General features: G+C 42.2%; 1 protein-coding gene across 1 annotated transcript in view; it reads left to right on the forward strand.

Moving 5' to 3' along the window:
• Window positions 1-524: 524 nt before the first annotated feature.
• Window positions 525-25,130, forward strand: part of FGF16 (fibroblast growth factor 16) — a 50,979-nt gene continuing 26,373 nt past the window's right edge. The window contains exons 1-2 of the mRNA XM_069747240.1: window positions 525-672; window positions 2,233-2,746. Of these exons, the coding sequence (XP_069603341.1) occupies window positions 2,473-2,746 (274 nt within the window). The 5' untranslated portion in view covers window positions 525-672; window positions 2,233-2,472. The remainder of the gene's footprint in view (window positions 673-2,232; window positions 2,747-25,130) is intronic.

Below are 25,130 nucleotides of genomic sequence, written 5' to 3' on the forward strand. Positions count from 1 at the left end.
CATGACTGGTGAGCATGGGCGCAGCTCTGCGGGCTCTTCTGGATCTCGGGTCAGTGCCGGAGCTGCCGCCATTTACACAAACTATTCTTATCCATACATCGGGCCACAGTAGAGCATGGATCGATTTTTTTTTTCTCACGGGCAGGTGGATTGAGAGAACAATCGGTCAACTGAGAAGCCCTATACGACGTTCATGTGATATCTGATCAAAAATCCTCTCCTCCTTGTCCGATTTATACCCGTCTGCACCAGCCCGGACAGCGACCAGATGCTGAGAACGCGAGCGCAGCAGCTGGGATCATAGGAAGCAGAAATGCCCTCCTCAAAATGAGATTTTATAGAAGTGCAACTGACAACATTAAGAAATTCTCTCCTGGATGTGGGTGTAGAAATGCAAAGTTCAGCATGTAAAGGACATTTCCCCAGTCTAAGGAATGTTCTGGGACTCCTCCCTAGAGACCAATGTGCCTGCCCTTCTGTCTGAGTTTTGCATATGGGCAGACACCTGACAGGACCCAAGCAGTTCCCAAAAGCGCCGAGGAAGACAAGCGTTCTCCTGCAGAGCGGTCTCCTCCGCAGACGGGCAGCTCCTCCAAGACGTCTGCAGGTGACGCAGCCAACGCGTGACCAACAGCGCCGCCTAGTGGCCGCAGCCTCATCTCACACTCACTGGTAAGGACGCGCTAGTTGTGCGGATGGGCACTAGCGGCTGAGAGTGCAGTGAATAAATGGGGGGCTGGGGGGCTGACTGCATGAAGCCTTCTACACTACATAGCAAACACACAATGTGCAGAAATGCAGCACACGAGGCATTGCATGGGGTGTGAACACATCAGTCCTGCTGTAATGACCATGTGCAGAATGGAAGTGCGGTCAGAATAGTTTCTTCTCCCCATAGGCTTATCACTGGGGATCAGGCAGGCACATTATCTGGCTCAGTTTTCCTTCTGTCCTCAGTCTCTTTCTTGAGTTTCCCCAGACAGCTGCAATCCCAGCCACAGTATCACAGGGCACAAATGATCTGGGGGAAACACCTGTTCTCAGCATGAAAAAGGTGGACAGACTTCCATCCATGTGTATGTGTGCATATATACAGTGTAATATATATTATATATACACACACCTGTATCTATATATACTAAATGTACAGTATACATACGTGTGTGTGTATATATGTGTATTTATTTTCTATATAGTATATGTGTATATATATATATATATATATATATATCCTCCCTCCCTCTAGTGGCTAGTAGACTATGAAGCCATGCCCTGTGCTCCATCATTCCACCATTGCCCTGCACACTGTGGGGCTCATCAGATGCTGGCAGTGTGTGAACAGACACCTATGTGCAGTGGGTGGGTGCAGTGTGTATGTGGGTGGGTGTCGTGGGTGCAGTGTGTGTGGGTGTCGTGTGTGGGTGCAGAGGGTGGGTGCAGTGTGTGTGTGTGGGTGCAGGCTGGTGTGTGGGTGCAGTGTGTGTGTGTGTGTGTGGGTGCAGGCTGGTGTGTGGATGCAGTGTGTGGATGCAGTGTGTGGGTGCAGTGTGTGGGTGGGTGCAGTGTGTGGGTGCAGTGTGAGGGTGCAGTCTGGTGTGTGGGTGCAGTGTGAGGGTGCAGGCTGGTGTGTGGGTGCAGTGTGAGGGTGCAAGCTGGTGGGTGCAGTGTGAGGGTGCAGTCTGGTGTGTGGGTGCAGTGTGAGGGTGCAAGCTGGTGGGTGCAGTGTGAGGGTGCAGTGTGAGGGTGCAGTCTGGTGTGTGGGTGCAGTGTGAGGGTGCAGACTGGTGTGTGGGTGCAGTGTGAGGGTGCAGACTGGTGTGTGGGTGCAGTGTGAGGGTGCAGGCTGGTGTGTGGGTGCAGTGTGAGGGTGCAGGCTGGTGTGTGGGTGCAGTGTGAGGGTGCAAGCTGGTGGGTGCAGTGTGAGGGTGCAGTGTGAGGGTGCAGTCTGGTGTGTGTACAACCCTTGGGTCACACACACACTCATGATTTCATCAGGGACTTTGCCAGAAACTGTTCTGCCTCACTGCCATGTGCACATTTTTCCTTTCTTATAATAAAGGAGGGAGTGCAACATTATTTTTTTTTCTTCAAAAAGAACTAAATGGATCAGAGGGGGGAAAAAATCTTTAGCCAGGGGGAATAATAATGAGGTGTGGCTTGTATTTAAATCTCCAGTAAGTCAATGTTAAGGGGAGTGTGTTATGTATATAAAGTGCAGTTTTCATCTCTTAGCGAGACAGACCCAGCTATGAAAAGCAAGAGGAGATTAATGAAGAGGGACAAGACTCACAAGGTCACTTGTAGACACATCTACACAGAGGGGCTGCTGGAGCCAAGAGGCATTGACAAGTTGATGGAAATCAACAGCACATTCCTTATCTGATTCATCCACAAACTTCACTTTCTTGCTTTTCTTAAAAAAGTCTGAGGGACTCCTTTACATTGACAACACCGTGCCCATCATCTGCTGCAATGGCTGAAGTTGGTGGCTTTTTGGCATCTCTGGATCTAGACTTGCATGGATTTTCTTCATCTCTTGGAAATGTTGCTTTAGCCGACTCTCCTGGGTTTCTGAATGAGAGACTGGGTCAGATAGAGGGGAGGCTGCAGAGAGGGTCCCCCACTGATTTTGCCCACCTGAAGGGCATCCTGAGGAGAAGGCAACTCTACTGCAGGACTGGCTTTCACCTGGAGATTTTCCCTAATGGGACCGTGCATGGCACAAGGCAGGACCACAGCAGATTTGGTAAGATTTCTCCGGATTTTTAGACATATTGCTATTTTGTTCTTCTAATATTATTTTCGTTTAATTTTAGAATTACATTCTATATTAATAACCAAATGAAAGAAATAGATACTTTTGTCTCTTTCAATCCAAACAAAAATGTTAAACCTTTTCTTAAGTTTTGGATTCAGCTCAGATCATAAAACTATATAATGTTAATCTCCACAACATGTTGCATGTGTATGATGAATCCTCATGGGCACAGAACACACAGGTAATAATAATAATAATAATAATATTATAAATAGGGTGAAATAATAATCTGGGAAAATATTTTTTTGAATTTTTTTTATTTTTGTCTCTTTCCAAATGTCATCTCCATTCCAGCTTCCTTGGCTTGGTTTATTAGCTTTGATCATTTTTGCTTTATAATTTCACTTTTTTTCCCATAACCATTATTTTAGTTTCTGGGCATGTTGTGATGCTGCAGCATTTTCTGTTATGGGGAAATAAGCTGAGATTGAGTGGAATAAAGGAATATTTTGGCACGTTGTGTTTTAGAGAGATAACCTGACATCTTCTGGTATGGAGGACTATCCTGTAATGCTCTGGTGCAGAGGAATATATTGGCATCATAAAGTCATGACAGCATTATGGGATGTCAGTTTATCATGTTCTTGCTCTGTATTCGTTACCAGTTTTCTCACCCATATCAGTTGAAATGTTGATGTAGACTAGAAACAGACGCCCTGCACGGCAAGGTACTATGACCCGTGAGTAAATGACCTTAGTGGAGAAGATGATGGAACGTTCTTCCTCATCCTTTCTCCATAATTCCTCCAGTAGGTTCTTTTTTTACCTAGGCAGTCTAATCTCTAGTTCTAGGTTTCTTGTTGGAAAATATCTTATTTTAATACTATAGCACCAACATGTTGTACACCCCAATATCTCTATCACATATGCAAATTTCATGGGTATCCAATAAAGTATAAGGCTACGTTCTCATGATCAGTTTTCAGTGAGGTTTTTTTTTTTTTTCCAAAAAACGCGAGTTACCTATTTTGCTTAATGGGTGCATAAAACCTGCAACATCAAAAACCTTAGCCTTAGTGTTTTTTTTTTTTTTTCCTTTGGGCATGAAAATGTAAAGGAATGTAGAAGTTCAGGTAGACTGACGTGACTTTCTCACCGTTATGATGCTGGATGGGTTGGGATTTAGCGCACGCAGCATTGATACTTCTACAGCGCAGTGACCGGTCCGGGAAATCTATCGTTTTATTTTCTTTTGTTACATTTAATTAGCTGTCACAGATTTTATAGAGGAAATGAATATCACAGGATTGAATCTATGTTTAGCTTCACTTGTTACTTTTCCCTGCAGCTAAAGATAGCAAATCATTTGTTCCCTCAGTGCAAGTCATCATTTCCTTACTCACTTATTGACTTCTTTATATAGCACCAACATATTCATCAGTATTCCCTTCTGTCCCGGTTCCAACTTTCCCTATCTCACAGAGACATACCACGGATTAATTAATTTAGCCCGATAAAGTTAGTTCCCCTATAATGTGTACGCTACTATCAAAGCGTTTCATGGCATCGATCCCACAGGACATGTGTCAGATATAGCGCTGGTGTTTGGCCGGCGATGAAACAGTTAACCTATTTAAGGTGTGCCTTCATTCAAGAGTATTTGCAGTGACCCTCTCCCATGCTCCCATGTCTGCGACCCACCCAAGAGGAAACAGGTGTCCTTCCTCTAGATGTCTGTTCTCACATCACCATCCTGCGATGCCTTGTGGGCCTGGTCTGGCGAGGGAAGGGTTAACCCTCCCCCTGCCAACCTGCATACCATACCCAGAAACACCGCCGCCAGTGCCACATACAAAACTAATTACACGATTAATATAAATCATCTCTCCTTTCCAGTTTCTGCTTGGGTAGAATTGAAATGCTAAACAAATGTGCTCATTTTCAAGAAATGTCAGCTGCTTTTTTTCCAACTTCCCTTTTTTTTTTCTGCAGGTGCACAAAAAACATTTTCAGGAATGTCTGGGATTAGTCAACTCATCCCAGGTCCTGCCCTCCCCAGATTCCTTTCTGGAGTTTCCGTCTATGCACCTTCTACATTTCACTTGAGCCTTGATTTCATCTGTCATTCACGGTATATCGGGTGGTCGGAGGATTCGATGAATATGATCAATGGTTATGTCACATAAACAATCTACAGCATTGTGATAGAATGCACTAAACACCATAGTCCAAAGTATATATTATATATATATATATATATATATATATGTATGTATTTCATACACTGCTGCTTTTGCAAGTTTTCCCACCTACAAAGAATAGAGAGGTAATTTTTATCGTAGGTACACTTCACCTCTGAGAGACAGAATGTAAAAATTGAAAAAAAAAAAAAAAAAAAAAAACAGAAAATCACATTGTATGATTTTTAAATAATTAAATTGCATTCTATTGCATTAAATAAGTATTTGATCACCTACAACCATTCTGGCTCTCACAGAATTGTGAGTTTTTCTTTAAAAATCCTCCTATTCTACACTCATTACCTGTATTAATTACATCTGCTTGAACCACACACTCAATCAATCATACTACAACCTCTCCACCATGGCCAAGACCAAAGAGCTGTCTAAGGACACCAGGGATAAATTTGTAGACCTGCACAAGGCTGGGATGGGCTACAGGACAATAGGCAAGCACCTTGGTGAGAAGGCAACAACTGTTAGTGCAATTATTAGAAAACGGAAGAAACACAAGATGACTGTCAATCTTCCTCGGTCTTGAGCTCCATGCAAGATCTCACCTCATGGGGTAAGGATGATTCTGAGAAAGGTCAGTAATCATCAAAGAACTACATGGGGGGCCCTGGTCAATGGCCTGAAGAGACCTGGGACCACAGTCTCAAACATTACCGTTAGTAATACACTATGCCATCATGGATTAAAATACTGCAGGGCATGCAAGGTTCCCCTGTTCATGCCAGCACATGTCCAAGCCTGTTTGAAGATGGCAAATGACCATCTGGATGATCCAGAGGTGGCATGGGAGAAGGTCATGTGGTCAGATGAGACCAAAATGGAACTTTTTGGTATCAACTACACTCGCCGTGTTTGGAGGAGGAAGAAGGATCAGTACAACCCCCAAGAACACTGTCCCAACCGTGAAACATGGTGGGAGAAACATTATACTTCGGTGGTGCTTTTCTGCAAAGGCGACAGGACAACTGCATCATATTGAAGGTAGGGTGGATGGGGTCATGTATCGCAAGATTTTGGCCAACAACCTCCTTCCCTTAATAAGAGCATTGAAAATGCATCGTGGTTGGGTCTTCCAACATGACAATGACCCAAAACACACAGCCAGGGCAACTAAAAAGTGGCTCCATAAGAAGCATTTCAAGGTCCTGGAGTTGCCTAGCCAGTCTCCAGACCTGAACCCAATAGAAAATCTTTGGAGGGAGCTGAAACTCAATGTTGCCCAGCGACAGCCCCAAAATCTAAAAGACCTGGAGAACATCTGTATGGAGGAGTGGGACAAAATCCCTGCTGCAGTGTGTGCAAACTTGGTCAAGAACTACAGGAAACGTCAGACCTCTTTAATTGCAAACAAAGATTTCTGTACCAAATAATAAGTTCTGTTTTTCTATTGTATCAAATACTTATTTCATGCCATAAAATGCAAACGAATTATGTAGAAATAATACAATGTGATTTTTCTGGATTTTATTTTTAGATTCTGTCTCTCACAGGTGAAGTGTACCTACGATAAAACCTACAGACCTCTCCATCCTTTGTAGGTGGGAAAGCTTGCAACAGCGGCAGTGTATCAAACACTTATATTTCCCACTGTATATATATATATATATATATATATATTTATACATTATACACACATTATACATTATACATACATTGTCAGACTAGATCAATAGAAAGTGGTCAGGATGGGTTAGATAGAGGCAATATGACATTGTATTTGAATTTCGGTATAGTATAGAGTCAGGCCTTGTGCACACGTTCAGTATGTGGTCAGTATTTTACATTAGTATCTGTAAGGCAAAACCAGGAGTGGGTGATAAATACAGAAGTGGTGACGTGTTTGTATTATACTTGTTATCTGACTGTTCCACTCCTGAACTTGGCTTACAAATACTGATGTAAAATACTGACCAAATACTGATCTGATCAGCTAACATGTGCCTCTTAAGATATGTTTCCACGGGGCGTATTTCTTCAGGATTTGCTGCGGATTGAATGCTGCGTACAGCCGCAGTGTCCAATCTGCAGCGTCCAGATGTTACAGCATAGTGGAGGGGATTTTATGAAATCCCATCTCCACTATACGTACAAACACGCAGGTGGCAGACCTGCGTAACCGGACATGCGACGCGTCTTTCTAGACCGCAGCATGTCTACTTGTCAGTTTCAAAAACTGAAAAGTGGAGCGTGCAATATTATTCGGCCCTTTTAACGTAATACTTTGTTGCGCCACCTTTTGCTGCGAATACAGCTGCAAGTCGCTTGGGGTATGTCTCTATCAGTTTTGTACATCGAGAGACTGAAATTCTTGCCCATTCTTCCTTGGCAAACAGCTCGAGCTCAGTGAGGTTTGATGGAGATCGTTTGTGAGCTGCAGTTTTCAGCTCTTTCCACAGATTCTCCATTGACTTGAGGTCTGAACTTTGACTTGGCCATTCTAACACCTGGATACGTTTATTTGTGAACCATTCCATTGTAGATTTTGCTTTATGTTTGGGATCATTGTCTTGTTGGAAGACAAATCTCAGTCTCAGGTCTTTTGCAGACTCCAAGAGGTTTTCTTCAAGAATGGTTCTGTATTTGGCTCCATCCATCTTCCCATCAATTTTATCCATTTACCCTGTCCCTGCTGAAGAAAAGCAGGCCCAAACCATGATGCTGCCACCACCATGTTTGACAGTGGGGATGGTGTGTTCAGGGTGATGAGCTGTGTTGCCTTTACGCCAAACATATCATTTGGTATTGTTGCCAAAAAGTTTGATTATGATTTCATCTGATCAGAGCACCTTCTTCCACATGTTTGGTGTGTCTCCCGGGTGGCTTGTTGCAAACTTTAAACAGCACTTTTTATGGATATCTTTTAGAAAAGGCTTTCTTCTTGCCACTCTTCCATAAAGGCCAGATTTGTGCAGTGTATGACTGATTGTTGTCCTATGGACAGACTGTCCCACCTCAGCTGTAGATCTCTGCAGTTTATCCAGAGTGATCATGGGCCTCTTGGCTGCATCTCTGATCAGTCTTCTCCTTGTTTGAGATGAAAGTTTAGAGGGACGGCTGGGTCGTCTTGGTAGATTTGCAGTGGTATGATACTCCTTCCATTTCAATATGATCGCTTGCACAGTGCGCCTTGGGATATTTAAAGTTTTGGAAATCATTTTGTATCCAAATCCAGCTTTAAACTTCTCCACAACATTATCACAGACCTGCCTGTTGTTTTCCTTGGTCTTCATGATGCTCTCTGTGCTTCAAACAGAACCCTGAGCCTATCACATAGCAGGTGCATTTATACGGAGACTTGATTACACACAGGTGGATTACATTTATCATCATTAGGCATTTAGGACAACATTGGATCATTCAGAGATCCACAATGAACGTCTGGAGTGAGTTTGCTGCACTGAAAGTAAAGGGGCCGAATAATAATGCACGCCCCACTTTTCAGTTTTTGAATTTCCACAAAAATTTTAAATAACCAATAAATTTCGTTCTATTTCACAATTATGTTCCACTTGTTGTTGATTCTTCACCAAAAAATTTACATTTGGTATCTTTATGTTTGAAACATGATATGTGGGAAAAGGTTGAAAAGTTCCAGGGGGACTTTCGCAAGGCACTGTATATTCTCTCATGCGAGAGAATCGAGTCAATTGTGCTAATGACACTCAGCTCAAACTCTGTCAGAGTGTCATCTGCGTGTCATCTTACTGTAATCTGATTCTCTTGCATGAGAATTGTATCAAAGGTGTAGAGAATTTCTCCATTTTCTCCATTGTCATACATTGAACTGCACTCAGATAACATCTGAGTGCAGTCTGATGTTCCATACCACCCATAGACTTGTATGGGTGCGCATGACCCGAATATCGGAGCCACTCGCATCATGCTGCAATTGTTTTCTCATGCTGAATCAGCATGAGAAAATGTCACATCTGCACTGCCCCATAGTATAACACTGAGCCAAGTGCTATCCAGTAAAACATCACATAGCACTCAGCTGTGTTATGCGCCAGTGTGAGCGAAACCTAATTCTAATACTATTCCTAACAAAGGGAATACATTACCGCTTGTCTAAGTTTATTTCTACTCCACACCTGCTTAAAGGGAATCTGCCACCAGATTTTTGTGACTTAATCTGAGAGCAGCATAATGTAGGGCCAAAGGTCCTGATTCCAGTGATGTGTCACTTACTAGGCTGGTTGCTGTAGTTTTGAGAAAATCACTGTTTTATCAGCAGAAAATTTTACTATAGAACAACTTGACCATCTGCCAGGTAGTTCAACCATGCCCCACAGCCAATTAGCACCTTTTTGCCTATGCACAGAGTGGGCAGGGTTATACAGAGCTCAGCATTCAGAGAACTGATAGATCCGCAGCAGATAAAATTTTTAATCAACATTACAGCACCCAGTAAAGCAAGTGACAAATCACTGGAGTTGGGGTCTCTCCCCCTACATCATGCTGCTCTCACATTGCATAGAAAAAACATGGTGACAGATTCCCTTTAAGATCTATGAACTATAGAACACCCTGTCTTTATTAGTGGAGTGCTTTTTTTTTCTAGTGTTATGTGTCCAACTCTTCCCTGAATTTCCCTGAACTCTTCCTTAGAACCTCCCAACTCTTCTTTATGTCCTCCCAACTGTTCGTTATGTCCTCCTAACTCTTCCCTGAATTTCCCTGTACTGTTCATTATGTCCTCCCAACTCTTCCTTATGTCCTCCTAACTCTTCCCTGAATTTTCCTGTTCTTGTTCATTATGTCCTCCCAACGCTTCCTTATGTCCTCTTAACTCTTCCCTGAATTTTCCTGTTCTTGTTCATTATGTCCTCCCAACTCTTCCTTATGTCCTCCCATCTCTTCCCTGAATTTCCCTGAACTCTTCCTTATGTCCTCCCAACTCTTCCCTGAATTTCCCTGAACTCTTCCTTATGTCCTCCCATCTCTTCCCTGAATTTCCCTGAACTCTTCCTTAGAACCTCCCAACTCTTCTTTATGTCCTCCCAACTGTTTGTTATGTCCTCCCAACTCTTCCCTGAATTTCCCTGTACTGTTCATTATGTCCTCCCAACTCTTCCCTGAATTTTCCTGTTCTTGTTCATTATGTCCTCCCAACTCTTCCTTATGTCCTCCTAACTCTTCCCTGAATTTTCCTGTTCTTGTTCATTATGTCCTCCCAACTCTTCCTTATGTCCTCCCAACTCTTCCTTATGTCCTCCCAACTCTTCCCTGAATTTCCCTGAACTCTTCCTCTTGTCCTCCCAACTCTTCCCTGAATTTCCCTGAACTCTTCCTCTTGTCCTCCCAACTCTTCCCTGAATTTCCCTGAACTCTTCCTCTTGTCCTCCCAACTCTTCCCTGAATTTCCCTGAACTCTTCCTCTTGTCCTCCCAACTCTTCCCTGAATTTCCCTGAACTCTTCCTCTTGTCCTCCCAACTCTTCCCTGAATTTCCCTGAACTCTTCCTCTTGTCCTCCCAACTCTTCCCTGAATTTCCCTGAACTCTTCCTCTTGTCCTCCCAACTCTTCCCTGAACTTATGGAAGATAAACCAAATTGAACATGCGTGCGTATTCAGAGTTGACAATGATTGCAGTTATTTAGGCACTATAAGAAGGAAGCCTTCCAATAAATCAGCTGATTGCTACGGGTACAAATTTTCTAAGCCTGGCAATCACCTAATAGCAATGGGGTCTCAGCATCAAAAATGGTATAATACGTACATGGTGCCTATTCAGATGTAATTATTATGCTAGAGAAGGAGCTTCTATAATATCAATATTCTTTAATAGGACAAATAATAAAAAGTCTAGGTTTACACCTGAGCTTGAACGTCCAATATGATGATCCTTTGAAAAATCCATCATTTTCAATGCAGCATGCTGCACTATTTTTTTTTCCAGCAATATGATAGACTGCATAACAAAAAAAAATAACAGACCCCATCATAGTCAATAGGGTCTGTCTGACAGTATTTGTGCCTGAAGGGATTTGTTAACCCAGCCTTAAATGTTTTTTTTTTGTGTGGTGAAGAAAAATCACATTATCACCTGCATTGAGCGAGGCTGCACCCACCTAGTTAGAATATAGCTGTGACTATGCAGTCACATGGACTGTCCCCAAGAATCCTCGCAGTGTGCACGATGTGAGGATTCACAAGTATGCAGTCACATACCATGATGGCAGACTTGTAACTTAAGACAACCACTTTAAGGAAATGGGTATTAGTCTCACCCTTAAAGGGGACATGTCACCGCTCCAGACTTTTCTATGTTAGTAAATATTTGTATTCCCAATTAAATAACAGTTCTAGAGGATCTTCTCTTAGAACGCTGTTATTCCTTTTGATATTTTTTCTGAATAACTAAGAAGAAATTGACCACTGGGTGTTACCATTCCACTTGTCAAAGGGGTGTGTCCCTACATAGTCTAAACACTCATCACGGATTGGATAGTGTTAGTGTGTAGGGATACACCCCCAACAGGTAACACCCATCTGTCATTTACTCTTATATTTCTAAGAGGAATAACAGAGGAACGTCATAACACAAAATTAGGAAAAGAGGCTCCAGAATTATTTTAGAGAGTTTGGAAATGCAACAGGTCTACTAGAGTAAATGATTCTGCTATTAGAATTAGCATCAAGAATGAATAAGCACGACATAGATATGTGGAAAATATTAGTATTTTCTACTGAGATACTGTAAAAAAACAACAACTTTTAAATGGAAAGAATTGTACAGAGCATAGGCTGAAAGTAGCCCAAATTCTGGGGCTGGAGTTAGGTTAGTGAGGAATTGGATTATATTCTTATTATCTTGTTATTTTTATGTTGAGTACGGTCTAAGAACGTCTTTTCAAGGGGCTGTCTGAGGTCAATGAATCAGAGTTCTAATGCTAGACATTGACAGGTGGGGCAGTATTTGTGGAAAACGGCATAACTAAAATATTCTTTAGTTTCTCAAAAGGACCTCTTACTGTCTGTACTGGAAGACCTGGAGTTAGACCGTCACATTGGGCAATGAATCGCAGGTCTTCTTTATAGATGGAGTGATTTGAGTCCCATATTAAATAGATTTAGTTTCTTCTGGTGCTGAAAAGGTTAATGACCCTTTCTATGCTAGTCAGAAACACGCGGCTCCATTTTAGCTGCTCCTGTTCGGGTCAATACATCTTCCTATATAAACTGATCAGACCTTCTTGTCCCTGCCAGTGAAAGATTTGTCTTCCTGTGCTGTGTGCTAAAGCTAAGTGGTTGGAGAAGAGTTGTTGTAGTAGTGTTCTGTGGTTTGCTGTAGTGTGTGTTTATCTCCTGGTCCCTGTTCCCATTTAGTGTATTCCTCCCTGTCCCTATCCTCCTTCCTATTGTTGGTTAGTGCTTTTGTACGATAGAGGTTTTCTGTTATCCCTGTGTTGTCTTTTTGTCTTGTTTACATTACATTTCTGTCCCTCATGTGGAGGAGACAGATCAGGGTTTAACAGGAGCATAGTAAGTTTGGAGACTCGGGCCTTTCTACCTTCAAGAGTACCGTGGGACAGTTTGAGGCCCCCTTTCCGTAGTGAAGACGGTCACAGCGTGACACTTGCTAGAACACTCTTCGTTGGCGGACCACATTTACTATGCAATTGTTGGTGTCTATTAGTCTATTATGCAGCTCATCACTTTTTCTATTGAGTTAGAATTAAGCCTTAACATTTCATCACTAAATTGACGTCAATAACAGGAAACATCTTTCGTTACATGAGGAAATATTGTTAAAGCTAACTTTCATGTTACTGTGTAATTTTTCCTGATTTGATTTCTAATTAGTGTTGAGCTTTTGGGTGACCATGTGAGGAGACTTGACGTATTATAGTCATACGTCTCGATAAAGACACAATCTAATTATGTTTTAAAAGGACAAAAAAAAAAATGTGACATATTGAGAAGGTTTATGGATTGCACACTGTCAGACCTTCTTGCCCCTTATCGGCGCAATGCATAGCATATTCATCATTGATGAAGACCTCACTAATTTTTGACAGACTGGCTGTAAGAGGCATGCTGCCTGACATCACTATGTAAAAGACTCCAGCTGTTAGTGCATCCCTAGCAACAACTGACTCCAGTAATGTCAAGCCCAATCAATGCTCCTCTCTGACAAACAATGGAGCATTGTGAACTTGGTCTTAATTAGATTTTTTTTTTTTACAGATTTAGATGGAGAACCCAAGATTAAAGACATAGTATAAAAGGACGATTTATCCAGCTATTTATTTTCTGTTTCCAGCTGTTTTCTGTCATTCCTTTTTTTGCAACCAATTCTCTTTTACGCCACTCTTACCACTTTTGTAAGAACTGGACCAGGCTTAGAGGATGTTAGAGGCCAACCATGTCCTGAGAGAATAAGGACACAGACAGCTGTATAAATGGACCAAGATCGGACCTCAACACACGGACTAGCTGGCGGCTCTCCCTAGCGTGATTACTGCATAGAAATATATGGAGCCGTCACACTTGTGTCAGGAGAGCTGCCGGCCAGTCCGTGCATTGCGGTCCGATCTCAGTCCGATTTATACAGACGCCTGACGCCGCCCTTATAGAGTACATGCACTAGCCGATAATCAGTAAGATTTTAATGGTAATAATGACTTAATTTTATCGACAGCTGTGTAATATGAATGGATTGAGGGACTGAACCATGTGTGAAAATAGACTCATTCATTGTGCATAAAGTCGTTTAGATGAGCAAAAAAAAATCTAATTAATCTTTTGAAGATTGTGTATTGTAAATGGAAATTGTTCGCTCATTCAATGACTACATCGGCATAGAGATTCTGGTTTGGCTTTTATCCTAAGTCATATGTTAAGACTCGATAATGGGTCGATATTGACTTTAAGATTGCCACTTCCAATAGTGGCACTAGAGTTCAAGTTCTGCTGAATGGATAGACCAAGATGCACCAAATTCATCAGGAGGCATGCACCTTGTAATAAATTTAGTGGATTGTTCTCCAGCGGGCTTTTGTTTAAGACTTGCATATGATATACAAATCTTTAAAAGGGTTTTCTCATGCTATTAACTGTTGACGCTTTAGTTAGTCAGCATGAAAATAAGCAAGTTTGCAATTGACTTGCTTTTTCTATCTGCTTTCATTCTCATGCTTTAACATCTTCTATATTACATAGTGTACAGCTTGCTTCCAAGCAAATCAGCCACACAAGCATGGTCGAGTGCAGTAGTTACATTCCAGGAGAGGAGTTATTTCCAGAGATCCCAGTCAACATTCTCCATCCCACTGATTGCTATGCAGCAGTTATCTGCTCACCTCCCTCTCTCTACCTCTCTCTCAGCACTGACAAAAGGTCTCTTATCCGTCCTGCTTAATTACAATTCCTGACCTTTAGCATTGGCAATTTCCACCATTCTCTTGATCATGTCTCTCACTGTCGAGAGCTGTGTGATAGTTGTGAGCTGCTCAAGAGACAATTTGATTCAACACTATGGACTCGTTTGGCTACCGGTCTAATATGCATGGAGGCCGCTGACATATGACTTTTGATGGAGCGTCGCACAAGATATCTGCCAGGCAAACTATCAGCGAAATCATTATTCTCTTACAGCTGACTAGAGTGTATGGGACGGCCTTTAGTTTTTTTTATAGCCAGTAATTGATGCTTTCATCAAATGCTCACCTATTAACACCTCAATCTTTTTAGATTTAAAGAAGCTCTCCCAAGAAATGTTGTATGTGCTAAACCTGTCTAGATATGTGTGTTGTGCAATAAAATACTCACAGATTGCGGTCTTTCCTGATTTTTATTGCCGTTTCCTTACTCATCTCACCCAAATAACTGCTATTTCGACTTGTCAGATCACAGAGGGGCAATGTAAGACCACAGTGTGTCTCACAGAGGGGCAATGTAAGACCATAGTGTGTCACACAGAGGGGCAATGTAAGACCACAGTGTGTCTCACAGAGGGGCAATGTAAGACCATAGTGTGTCTAACAGAGGGGCAATGTAAGACCATAGTGTGTGTCACAGAGGGGCAATGTAAGACCATAGTGTGTGTCACAGAGGGGCAATGTAAGACCATAGTGTGTCTAACAGAGGGGCAATGTAAGACCATAGTGTGTCTAACAGAGGGGCAATGTAAGACCATAGTGTGTCTAACAGAGGGGCAATGTAAGACCATAGTGTGTGTCACAGAGGGGCAATGTAAGACCATAGTGTGAGACACACTATGGTCTTACATTGCCCCTCTGTTAGACAAACTATGGTCTTACATTGCCCCTCTGTGACAAACAGAGGGGCAATGTAAGACCATAGTGTGTGTCACAGAGGGGCAATGTAAGACCATAGTGTGTCACATTGATGCTCCATAGATTTGCATTGTAAAATCAACTTCCAGCTGACACATAAACCCCAGTGTGATCTGGCAAAATTGAATTTAAAAAAATTGTGCGGCCTTGGGGTACAGTTCTGCAGTCACTCTATTTTAGATTGTGAGCCCCAACGGGGACGGCGATGATAATGTGTGCAACCTGTAAAGCGCTGTGGAATATGTTAGCGCTATATAAAAAATAAAGATTATTATGTGACTTCAGACTTGTGAATCCACACAGGCACACAGTGTCAGGATCACACAGTCGGGATTCTCCGGTGCCAGTGTCGGGAGTGGGTTGTCCTGTGACCGCAGGTATTCAAATTGCATACTTCCGGCTACATTCCGACTAGACATGCCTATGTATTGAGCGAGGCCACGCAAGTCTAGTTGACATGAGACCGCATGTATGCAAATTAGGCCGGTGTCACACTTGCGAGTGCAATGTGAGAAACTTGTGCGAGTCTCTTGCCTCAATACTTGGCACTGCCGCGGGCGGTTTGGGCCAGAGCGTTCAACTGTATAAAATTACATGCAGCCCTACACTCCAATCCCGAGTGCCGGCGGCAGTGCCAGGAATTGATGAGAGAGACTCACACGAGTTTCTCGCACTGCACTCACAAGTGTGACACCGGCCTTACATATAGAGTGATTGCAGATTATTGGCCTAAGGCTGGACATTCGGACAATCTTTTTAAGTCACATCAGTGAGAGGACAGGAGCGCCAATGGAAAAGTATTTTATTGCACTTGCATTACACAACACACTTTATAGCAGTCAGGGGTCTGTTTAGTGGTGCAGAACTCCAAATCCCCAGCATGGACATAGAGCTAAATGAAAAGTCATATTACATATGGAATATTAGAGCCAGTAGCCATCTGCCTGCTGCTTTATGTTGGAGTTCAAGGTATGTAGCTCATAAGCTCAACTTATTGTTGGTTTTAATGGGAAATGGAGTAAAATGCTACCAATTAAAGTGGTTTCCCATTACTTTGGTTTCCCAAAACTTTAAAGTAAAAAGTGGGTAATTAAAAAAAAAACTAAACTCTTGTACTCACCTAGAAAATCCCAGACCTGCAAATCGCTCCTCTGCATTAGCTACTAGGTCCCCTGCGAGTCTTCTGGAAAGTCCTGTTTGGATGGAAGGTGAAGGCTGCAGCTGATCAATGGCTGCTGTTTGTCTGAAGCCATCACATGACATTATTTCTGGAAGGAGATAGACAGTAAATCACAACTTCTAGATCTATAAATATATGTTAATAAATTAGCACAGAACGTGAAAATTTATAAATTAAGCACAAAATCAACAACTGAATATTCACTTTATGGCCAACAATGAAAATCAAGTATGTTAGATGGGTGTGAAGTGCTTAAGATGTGAAACTGCACACTGTATAAGTTCGCTCCAGTGAGCACAAATAGCTCTTTTGTCTTGGAGGCATACCGTATGTGTAACTTATCCTTATATTGATCAGACTGCTAGAGTAGTTTGAAGATCAAAGAAAAAAAATCCGAAAAGTCTTGATCAGCAGAAGATGCATTTACAGGATCATGATCCTTAAACAAACACAGAATTGCATGGAGAGCCATTTACAATGCTGCATGGGCACATTCTGCAAAAAAAAATATTAATATGGTTACATTTCTAGAACCTGCAGATCAAAGAGCTCTTGTTATATAATAAAATACTAGAGCGGGAAAGCACTGAGCTAGTCAACCATAGAGCCCACTTTACATAATGAGAGCGTTAAGGATTTTGGTATCGGTTGCAGCATTATTTATATAGTCACCTAGCTCCTTACTGCTCCGTTTTTAAGTGTCGCGAAACATAAGGTACAGGTAATAATATGAGGATTTTACAGCAGAGATTTTATCAATCCTCCTGCAAATGGTCATTATAATGTCTAAGGAGTTGTCGAAAAAATTTAAGAAAATTGCTGATTTGTTCCAAAATCAGTGGCATACATGTTTTAATAATCCTGGAATTATTTCTAATTAAAAAAAAGATAACCTGATAAAGTGATAGCAGAATTTGTTTCTGGCGTGAAATCACTCTCCAAACTATATATATGCACACGTAGGTCTTTCAAAGACAAGTCCATCAATACCTTTACATGTCCAATCCGTTCCTCTGTGCTTGAGAAATCTGTGTTTGAATTGATATGGAAATGACTCTGAAGGGCTACTGTATGGTAGATGTGAAGCCTTTGTCACTCCAGCTCTAATACCCGCCCAGCGTTGCTTCCTCCTGCTTGACTGACAGTCTCTATGCTTTGTGACTTCAGGCTTCCCTAAACAATGACCCACTACCGGTCTTAAATTGTACCTGTATTTTCAGTTGAGTGTCCTATGAGTGTACATGAAGAATAGCCTTATGTCTGGCCATTATATGACTTGTACTCACCATTTCTTTTTTTTTTTTTTCACTTTTTCGCGCTGCCTCTAATTTTCAGACAGTGGAGACTAGCTACTATGTTGTCTCGGGTACACTTTAAACACAGATATAGCCCTCCTGCTCTCCTGTCTCTATGTAGCGCAAATTCAAAAGCAGATGCAAAGTATTATAAAGCGGAACTGAGCAGTGTAGCAGGGAATACTGCTTTGAAGTGCTATAAACACTTACACATATTACTGATGCAGTTTTCTAGTATGTCTGCCGCTCTCTATTTCATTCTTTTTCTCACTCTTATTTTCTCTCCTTCTTTTTCTTCCTTCTCTATAGACCTTAATAGGCAGCTGTAATCTGATCCCTCAGTGAGTTGGTCACATGACTTGTTTTGACCAAAACAGTTTTTAGCTCTTTTTCAAAGTACATGGTTGGTTGAGAAGGCAGGGAAAATGACACGTGGCTCGTAAGTGAAGAAAGAAACATTTCTGTGATAAGGTATATTACAAATTTTCTTATATTTGCTTTCTCTATTAATTTCATGCAGCATTTGTTAAAACAACAGTAGCCATTTAAATATTGGGCTTGGTAGAAATTGGATGACTGAAAATGGAGTATGTTTTATGTCACAACTAATGTAATCACAGAAACTCCACCAGGGTATCACCCCAACTTTTTTAGCTTTGTTCCTGTGGACAATGGGCACCAAATTTGCAGCGAAGCTCTTCATTGGCTAAAGATGTTAAAAAGCCACGTTCACACACCTGGGTGTGGTCAGTATTTCACATCAGTATTTGTAAGCCAAATCCAGGAGTGGGAAAAATTAGAAAAAGTGTAATAAAACTATAATACTATCCCTCTTACCACTTTTGTAGCTTTGATCCATGTCTGATTTTGGCTTACAAATATTGATATCATACAACCATGTGAACGTGGCCAAAATGAGTGTATTTTACAGGTTTCCTAAAGATACTGAGATCTCCTTATCCAAAATATTGATCTCCGAGCCTAGATGTGGATAAAATAGAGAGGCAGAGATATTAAACGGTAGGCAATAAGTCACTGTGTATGTGTACAATCGGGAAATACAAGCATGAAGGTCACCCAATATGTTGCCTATACAGACAGCAACAATGCCAACATGATTGACTTCACAAGGAGATCAACCCATAATTGAAAGCTTTTCAAGGTCACGTTCAGTATTTGGTCAGTATTTGGTCAGTATTTTACATGAGTATTTGTAAGCCAAAACCAGGAGTGGAAAAATCAGAGGAAAGGTAGAATAGAAACACGTCAAAGCTTCTGTGTTTATCACCAACTCCTGATTGTGGCTTTCAAATACTGATATAAAATACTGACCAAATACTGAAGGTGTGAATGTGGTCTAAATACTGGATCAGAGGTAAAATAGACCAGCTATCCATAGCAGCCAATAAGTCTGCTACATTCATTGTTAACTGCCAAAAAAGTGCAGGCTGAAATCTATTTTTTTGCCATGGTTATCTGTTACATTTTTCTTTCCAATAGTTTTTATAAATCTTTCAAAATGTAGTATGCAAATTGCCTCTCCAGAGAAAAAGAGGACTTAAACTCTATAGCGCCACCTGTTGGAAGTAGCGGTCCTACAAGTCACAATCAACCCTTTAACGAGTCGTGCAATATGACTTAGGATAAAAGCCAAATCAGTATCTCTATTCGCAGACACGGTGTTTCGAGCTGTTGGCCCTCGTCAGTGCGAAGCATGAGCACTAATTTGGCTAGATGAGAGGCTCTGGACTGGGGTCAAAATGTAGTATTTATTTACACGAGGAATCGATATACATTGCAGGAGCTCCTTGGTTGCTATATATCTAAGGTTACATTCCCAGAGAACATATTTGATGTGAAGGCCCAACCATCGTAGTATATCGCTGTATACAATATATCATTACAAAAAAGGTGCTGGGAAGCCAAACAGTATTAGCAGGTTGCACACTTGCCAGCAGGGGTTCTTTTTGAAGGTTTCCACGGTAGGCGAGAGTCTGATATGTTGGGGTGGAGAGTTCCAGAGTATGGGAGAATCACGGGAGAAATCTTGGATGCGGTTGTGGGAAGAAGAGATAAGAGGAGAGTAGAGAAGGAGATCTTGTGAGGATAGGACGTTGCGTGCAGGAAAGTACCGGGAGACGGAGGTCACAGATGTATGGAGGAGACAGGTTGTGTATGGCTTTATATGTCATGGTTAGGGTTTTGAACTGGAGTCTTTGGGTAATGGGGAGCCAGTGCAGGGATTGATATAGGGGAGAGGCCGGGGAATAGTGGGGGGACAGGTGGATTAGTTGGACAGCGGAGTTTAGGATAGATTGAAGGAATGTTAGAGGGGGGACCACAGAGCAGGAGGTTACAGTAGTCACGGCGGGAAATGATGAGTGCATGCAAAAGTGTTTTTGCAGATTCTTGATTAAGGAATGTGCGGATCCAGGAAAAAATTTTTAGTGGGAGTCGGCAGGAGTAGAAATATCTTGGATATGCGGTTTAAAGGAGAGATCAGAGTCAAGGATAACCCAGAGGCCGCGAGCTTGTGGGACTGGGACGAGTGAGCAGCAATTGACTTTGATGGATAGGTCTGTTGGGGGGTTGAATGAGATGGGGGAAAGATGACCAATGTGGTTTTGTCCATGTTAAGTTTTAGAAATTGAGCAGAGAAGGCATATAAAATAGCGGACAGACATTGTGGGATGTCAGCCAATTGGAGTAACTGGGGTCAGACAACTGGGACCCCCAGGGATACCAAGATTGGGACTTTATAACACTGAGAATGGGGTTCAGCAGCTCCGTTCTGAATGGAATATGTACAGCATCTACTGAAGCATCGCTCAGCTAGCCCCATAGGCAATTCATTGAGGGGAGGCAGCCTGGGGTCCCAGTAGTCAGACTGCAGTGATCAGCAAATTATCCCCTATAAAATGGATAAGGGATAACTTGATTGTTTGTTTTTTTTATTAACCCTTAAGTCAGTTTTATTCAATCTGCCGTATACCTCATTGTATCCAGTTTTCAGAAAGTATATACTGATACAGATGATTGAACAGATGTCATCCTGGTTGTAATACTCCAGAGGAAGTAGGCCAAGAGACTCCTGATGTCTCTACAGCGCAACTCAAGAGTCCAGATAAATATGATTTAAAGTTATCTCAATGTGCAAATATGATCAAAAGTATTCATACCTCCTAAATTTACAATGTTGTGAAAAAATGTACAACTCAACAGATGCAAAGGAAAATCTGGGCAAAAGATCTAGAATAAGGCAGCCATTAGTATCCATGCCATACAGTTAGTTAAGAGCAATGCCCTCCTCATCTATAAGCTAAGTATTATTATTATTATTATTATTATCATTACTCCATGGCGCTTTTCATTTGAGGAGGGGTATACATAATAAAAACACGAATAATAATTTTAAATAATACAAGTCACAACGGGTACAGGAGGAGAGAGGACCCTGCCTGCGAAGGCTCACAATCTACAAGGGATGGGTGAGGATACAGTAGTCGAGGGTAGAGCTGGTCGTGCAGCGGTTTGGTCGATCGGTGGTTACTGCAGGTTGTTTGCTTGTCAGAAGAGGTTGGTCTTCAGGTTCTTTTTGAATGTTTCGATGGTAGGCGAGAGTCTGATATGTTGTGGTAAAGAGTTCCAGAGTAGGGGTGATACGCGAAAGAAATCTTGTATGCGATTGTGGGAAGAGGAGATAAGAGGAGAGCAGAGAAGGAGATTTTGTCAGGATCGGAGGTTGTGTGCAGGTAAGTACCGGGAGACGAGGTCACAGATGTATGGAGGAGACAGGTTGTGGATGGCTTTGTATGTCATGGTTATGGTTTTGTACTGGAGTCTCTGTGAAATGGGGAGCCAGTGAAGGGATTGACAATGGGGAGAGGCCGGGAAATAGCGTGGGGGGACAGGTGGATTAGTCGAGCAGCAGAGTTTAGAATAGATTAGAGGGGTGCGAGAGTGTTCGAGGGGAGGCCACAGAGCCGGAGGTTACAGTTTTCAAGGCGGGAGATGATGAGGGCATGGACTAAGGTTTTTGCATATTCTTGGTTTAGGAATGTATGGATACATGAAATATTTTTGAGTTGAAGTCGGCAGGAAGTGGAAAGGGCTTGGATATGTGGTTTGAAGGAGAGATTAGTGTAAAGGATTACCCCGAGGCAGCGAGCTTGTGGGACTGGGGAGAGTGGGCAGCCGTTTACTGTAATGGATAGGTTCGTTAGTGGGGTCGCGTGAGATGGGGAAAGATGATGAATTCTGTAATGTCTATGTTAAGTTTTAGAAATCTAGCGGAGAAGAAGGATGAAATAGTGGACAGACATTGAGGGATTCTGGTTAGTAGGGAAGTGATATCTAGTCCAGAGATGTAGATCTGTGTGTCATCAGCATAGAGATGATGCTGAAAGCCATGAGATTCTATGAGCTGTCCCAGACCAAAGGTGTAAATGGAGAAGAGCAGGGGCCCTAGGACTGAACCTTGTGGGACTCCGACAGGGGGCGAGGTGAGGAGGTGGTGTGTGAGTGGGAGACGCTGAATGTCCGCTGATTACATTGGGTTGCATCTGTTACATGTTCTACCTGGCTATTGTCTTTACACTGCTCAGCTTTGCAGCCTGTTCCATTTCTCATTATTCATGCGAGTGAATGTGTCTAGACATCCAATATAAGACATTCTGGGTTGGTACATTACAGAGCTCCCCGAGGCAGTGTTAAAAGAATATTTGTGTGCTGCATTTCAAAGCGAAGCCCAATAGTATTTATTGGAAAACCTGTGTCTGTACATAAAACGGAGCTGAATCATGCAACACAAGTCTATAACATTATGTACATGCTACATTCATTTGCTATTAACTCTTTGCGTGACTGAGAAACAACCTGTTCAGTACAAAGAATTCAGTCCTCGGGCTGTTTTTTCATATGTGACATAATGAAGTTCATGGCAGCAAACACAATGATAGAAAAGTCCTATTCTAATTAATATATAAGTATATGATTAGCTCATTCCCATCATGCCCCCAAAATGCATAGAGTCTGCTAGTTTAAAGAGGTTTTTAATACAAAGTACATTCTAATTAACATATCTTGGAATAATAATAAGTTCCACTATTGGATGTGTTTAAAAAATGTTCCTGTGTTGAGATAATCCTATGTACCAATAAAGATTATTTATTTATTTATTTATTATGTACCCCTGCGTGTACTGTGTAGTGCTCCTGGCCAGGGTTGTCACTTATGATAAGTGAGTATACACACTTAACAATAGGGGCTCACAGCTGCAGCTGCCTGAGATAACACATTTCCATTTCTGTTTTATCACAGGAGCATGTGTTTCAGCCATGTTACCAGTTTTGTTAGCTCATCATAAATGAAGTCAGTGAACAGTGACCTATAAGCTCAGCCCCTATATTACTGACTTGATTTATGAGTTCAGAGGGCTGGGGATGAGGCAGTAACACTCCTGTGTTACCTCAGGCAGTAAAATGTGTTACCTGAAAAAGTATCAGCTGAAACACCCGGCTGTTTCATCTGTATACTCGCTTATCATAAGTGACTTATGCCTCCCTCCCCCACCCGCCCAGGAGATGTGGTACTTTCAGATCATGTTCCTGCATGTTGAGAAGCAACCAGTACACAGGACACAGCAGGGTAATACTTATAAGATTATCTCAGCACAGGGACATTTTTTAACACATCCAATTGTGCAACGTACTATTATTCAAATATCTATTAATTAAAATCTACTTTCTTTGTGGGAAAACCCCTTTAAGGATAGAGGGCAGATTTATACAAATATTGTATGTGGATGATTTTATATTAAGAGCCATTGGTACCAAAACTTAATTGATGAAGTCTAATGAGCTGTGTGCAAGTCAGAATATAGTGCTCTGTACTTGCTGGCTGAATCCGGATTGATAGCCAACTATAAGGGCACAAAAGAATAATTTACAGATAAACGAAGAATGAAATGAACGGCATTAGAGGCAAACTAGTTCTAATGGAATAAGACTCTGATGAACAGCCGAACTGCAGGTGTCACGAAGCTGATGGGTATAAGGTGCTCTGCATACCAAGCATATAAGCTGAATATAAGTCCAAGCAAAATGAGAAAAATATGCGGCACTCACCCGTCTTTGTGCTGAGCATTCGTGTTCTTTATTGGAATAAAGTAGTAGAATGATTATACATCCATTAAAACATCAGGTACATGTGAGGGTGCGGTATTGGAGAAAGGCCGCCGCACCTCTGCCACCGCCACACCACTGCCGGTAAGCCTGCATTCCAACTATAAGACGCACCCCCCCCTTTTCCTCACATTTTTTTTTGGGGAAAAAGTGCATCTTATAGTCCGAAAAATACGGTAATTGTGTCGCCCCAGCCGGACCGCTACTGTGGTGGTACTGGTTCATGGCGATTCTGAGTCCTGGTAGAGTCTGACAGGGGACGCATGCCAATGTTTGTCAATTGTGGGGTTAATAATAATAAAAAGGTTTGTGATGCCAGTTAGGATGTTCGATCTGGTATGGCCAGGCCCCGATGAAGATCCCTGGGAGTTAGGTGGTGATGGACAGTACCAGATGATTAACCCATTCCTAACTAGGGCTGGCTCCCAGGGGAGTTGGAACAGGAATGGTGCAACAAAGAATAATCACTGTTATACAGGGTAATGATCAGTTTGTACATTTTACTGAAGTTCTGCAAACAGTTTCAGAAGTTTCCATACAATTCACATACAGGGTTTTGGTCAGGCCTGCCTTGTGAGAGTTCAGTTTTTCTGCTGTGACATAGTGTAGCTTTCCTGCTGCCAATTATACCTCTGGTAAATGATTCCTTTGGCCCCCAGGGTTCCAAGGTAAACAGTTACTGGATCTATGATCCCTTCCAGCGAGCATGAAGCTCGAATCCTGTGGAAAACATTTTTCTCTTGCAGCAGTGTCCCTGATTCTTTGCGCTGCTGAACACCTGGGCAATAACACACTACTGCTCGTTAAATGAAAACCGAGCAATCTTTCAGTTTAGCACGGACACTGGAAGTCTCTTTGCCCTAGGGACTGATACGCTGCCTCTTATAGCTTGTTCTGGCAGAGAGAGCATGCCCTCTCCGCGGTCTGCGGACCTCCGTCTTGCTACTTCTTCCTACATCTCCACTGCTGGGCACATTGCAACCTCTCAGGGGCACCTCCTCCCCCTTGAGGGATCATGCACACTTACTGGTTCAGGCAAAAGTGCACAATCCTCCGTAAGGGATTGGGTAAAATATGTGGATGCAGTTTTTCCCAGCAGAGAATCCAGCCCTTACCATAGCTGTCAATACATATATAAGTATATCACACTTGCAGGCAT

This window comes from Ranitomeya imitator, chromosome 2 (genome assembly GCF_032444005.1).
Source record: "Ranitomeya imitator isolate aRanImi1 chromosome 2, aRanImi1.pri, whole genome shotgun sequence".
In the NCBI taxonomy this organism is placed as follows: domain Eukaryota; kingdom Metazoa; phylum Chordata; class Amphibia; order Anura; family Dendrobatidae; genus Ranitomeya; species Ranitomeya imitator.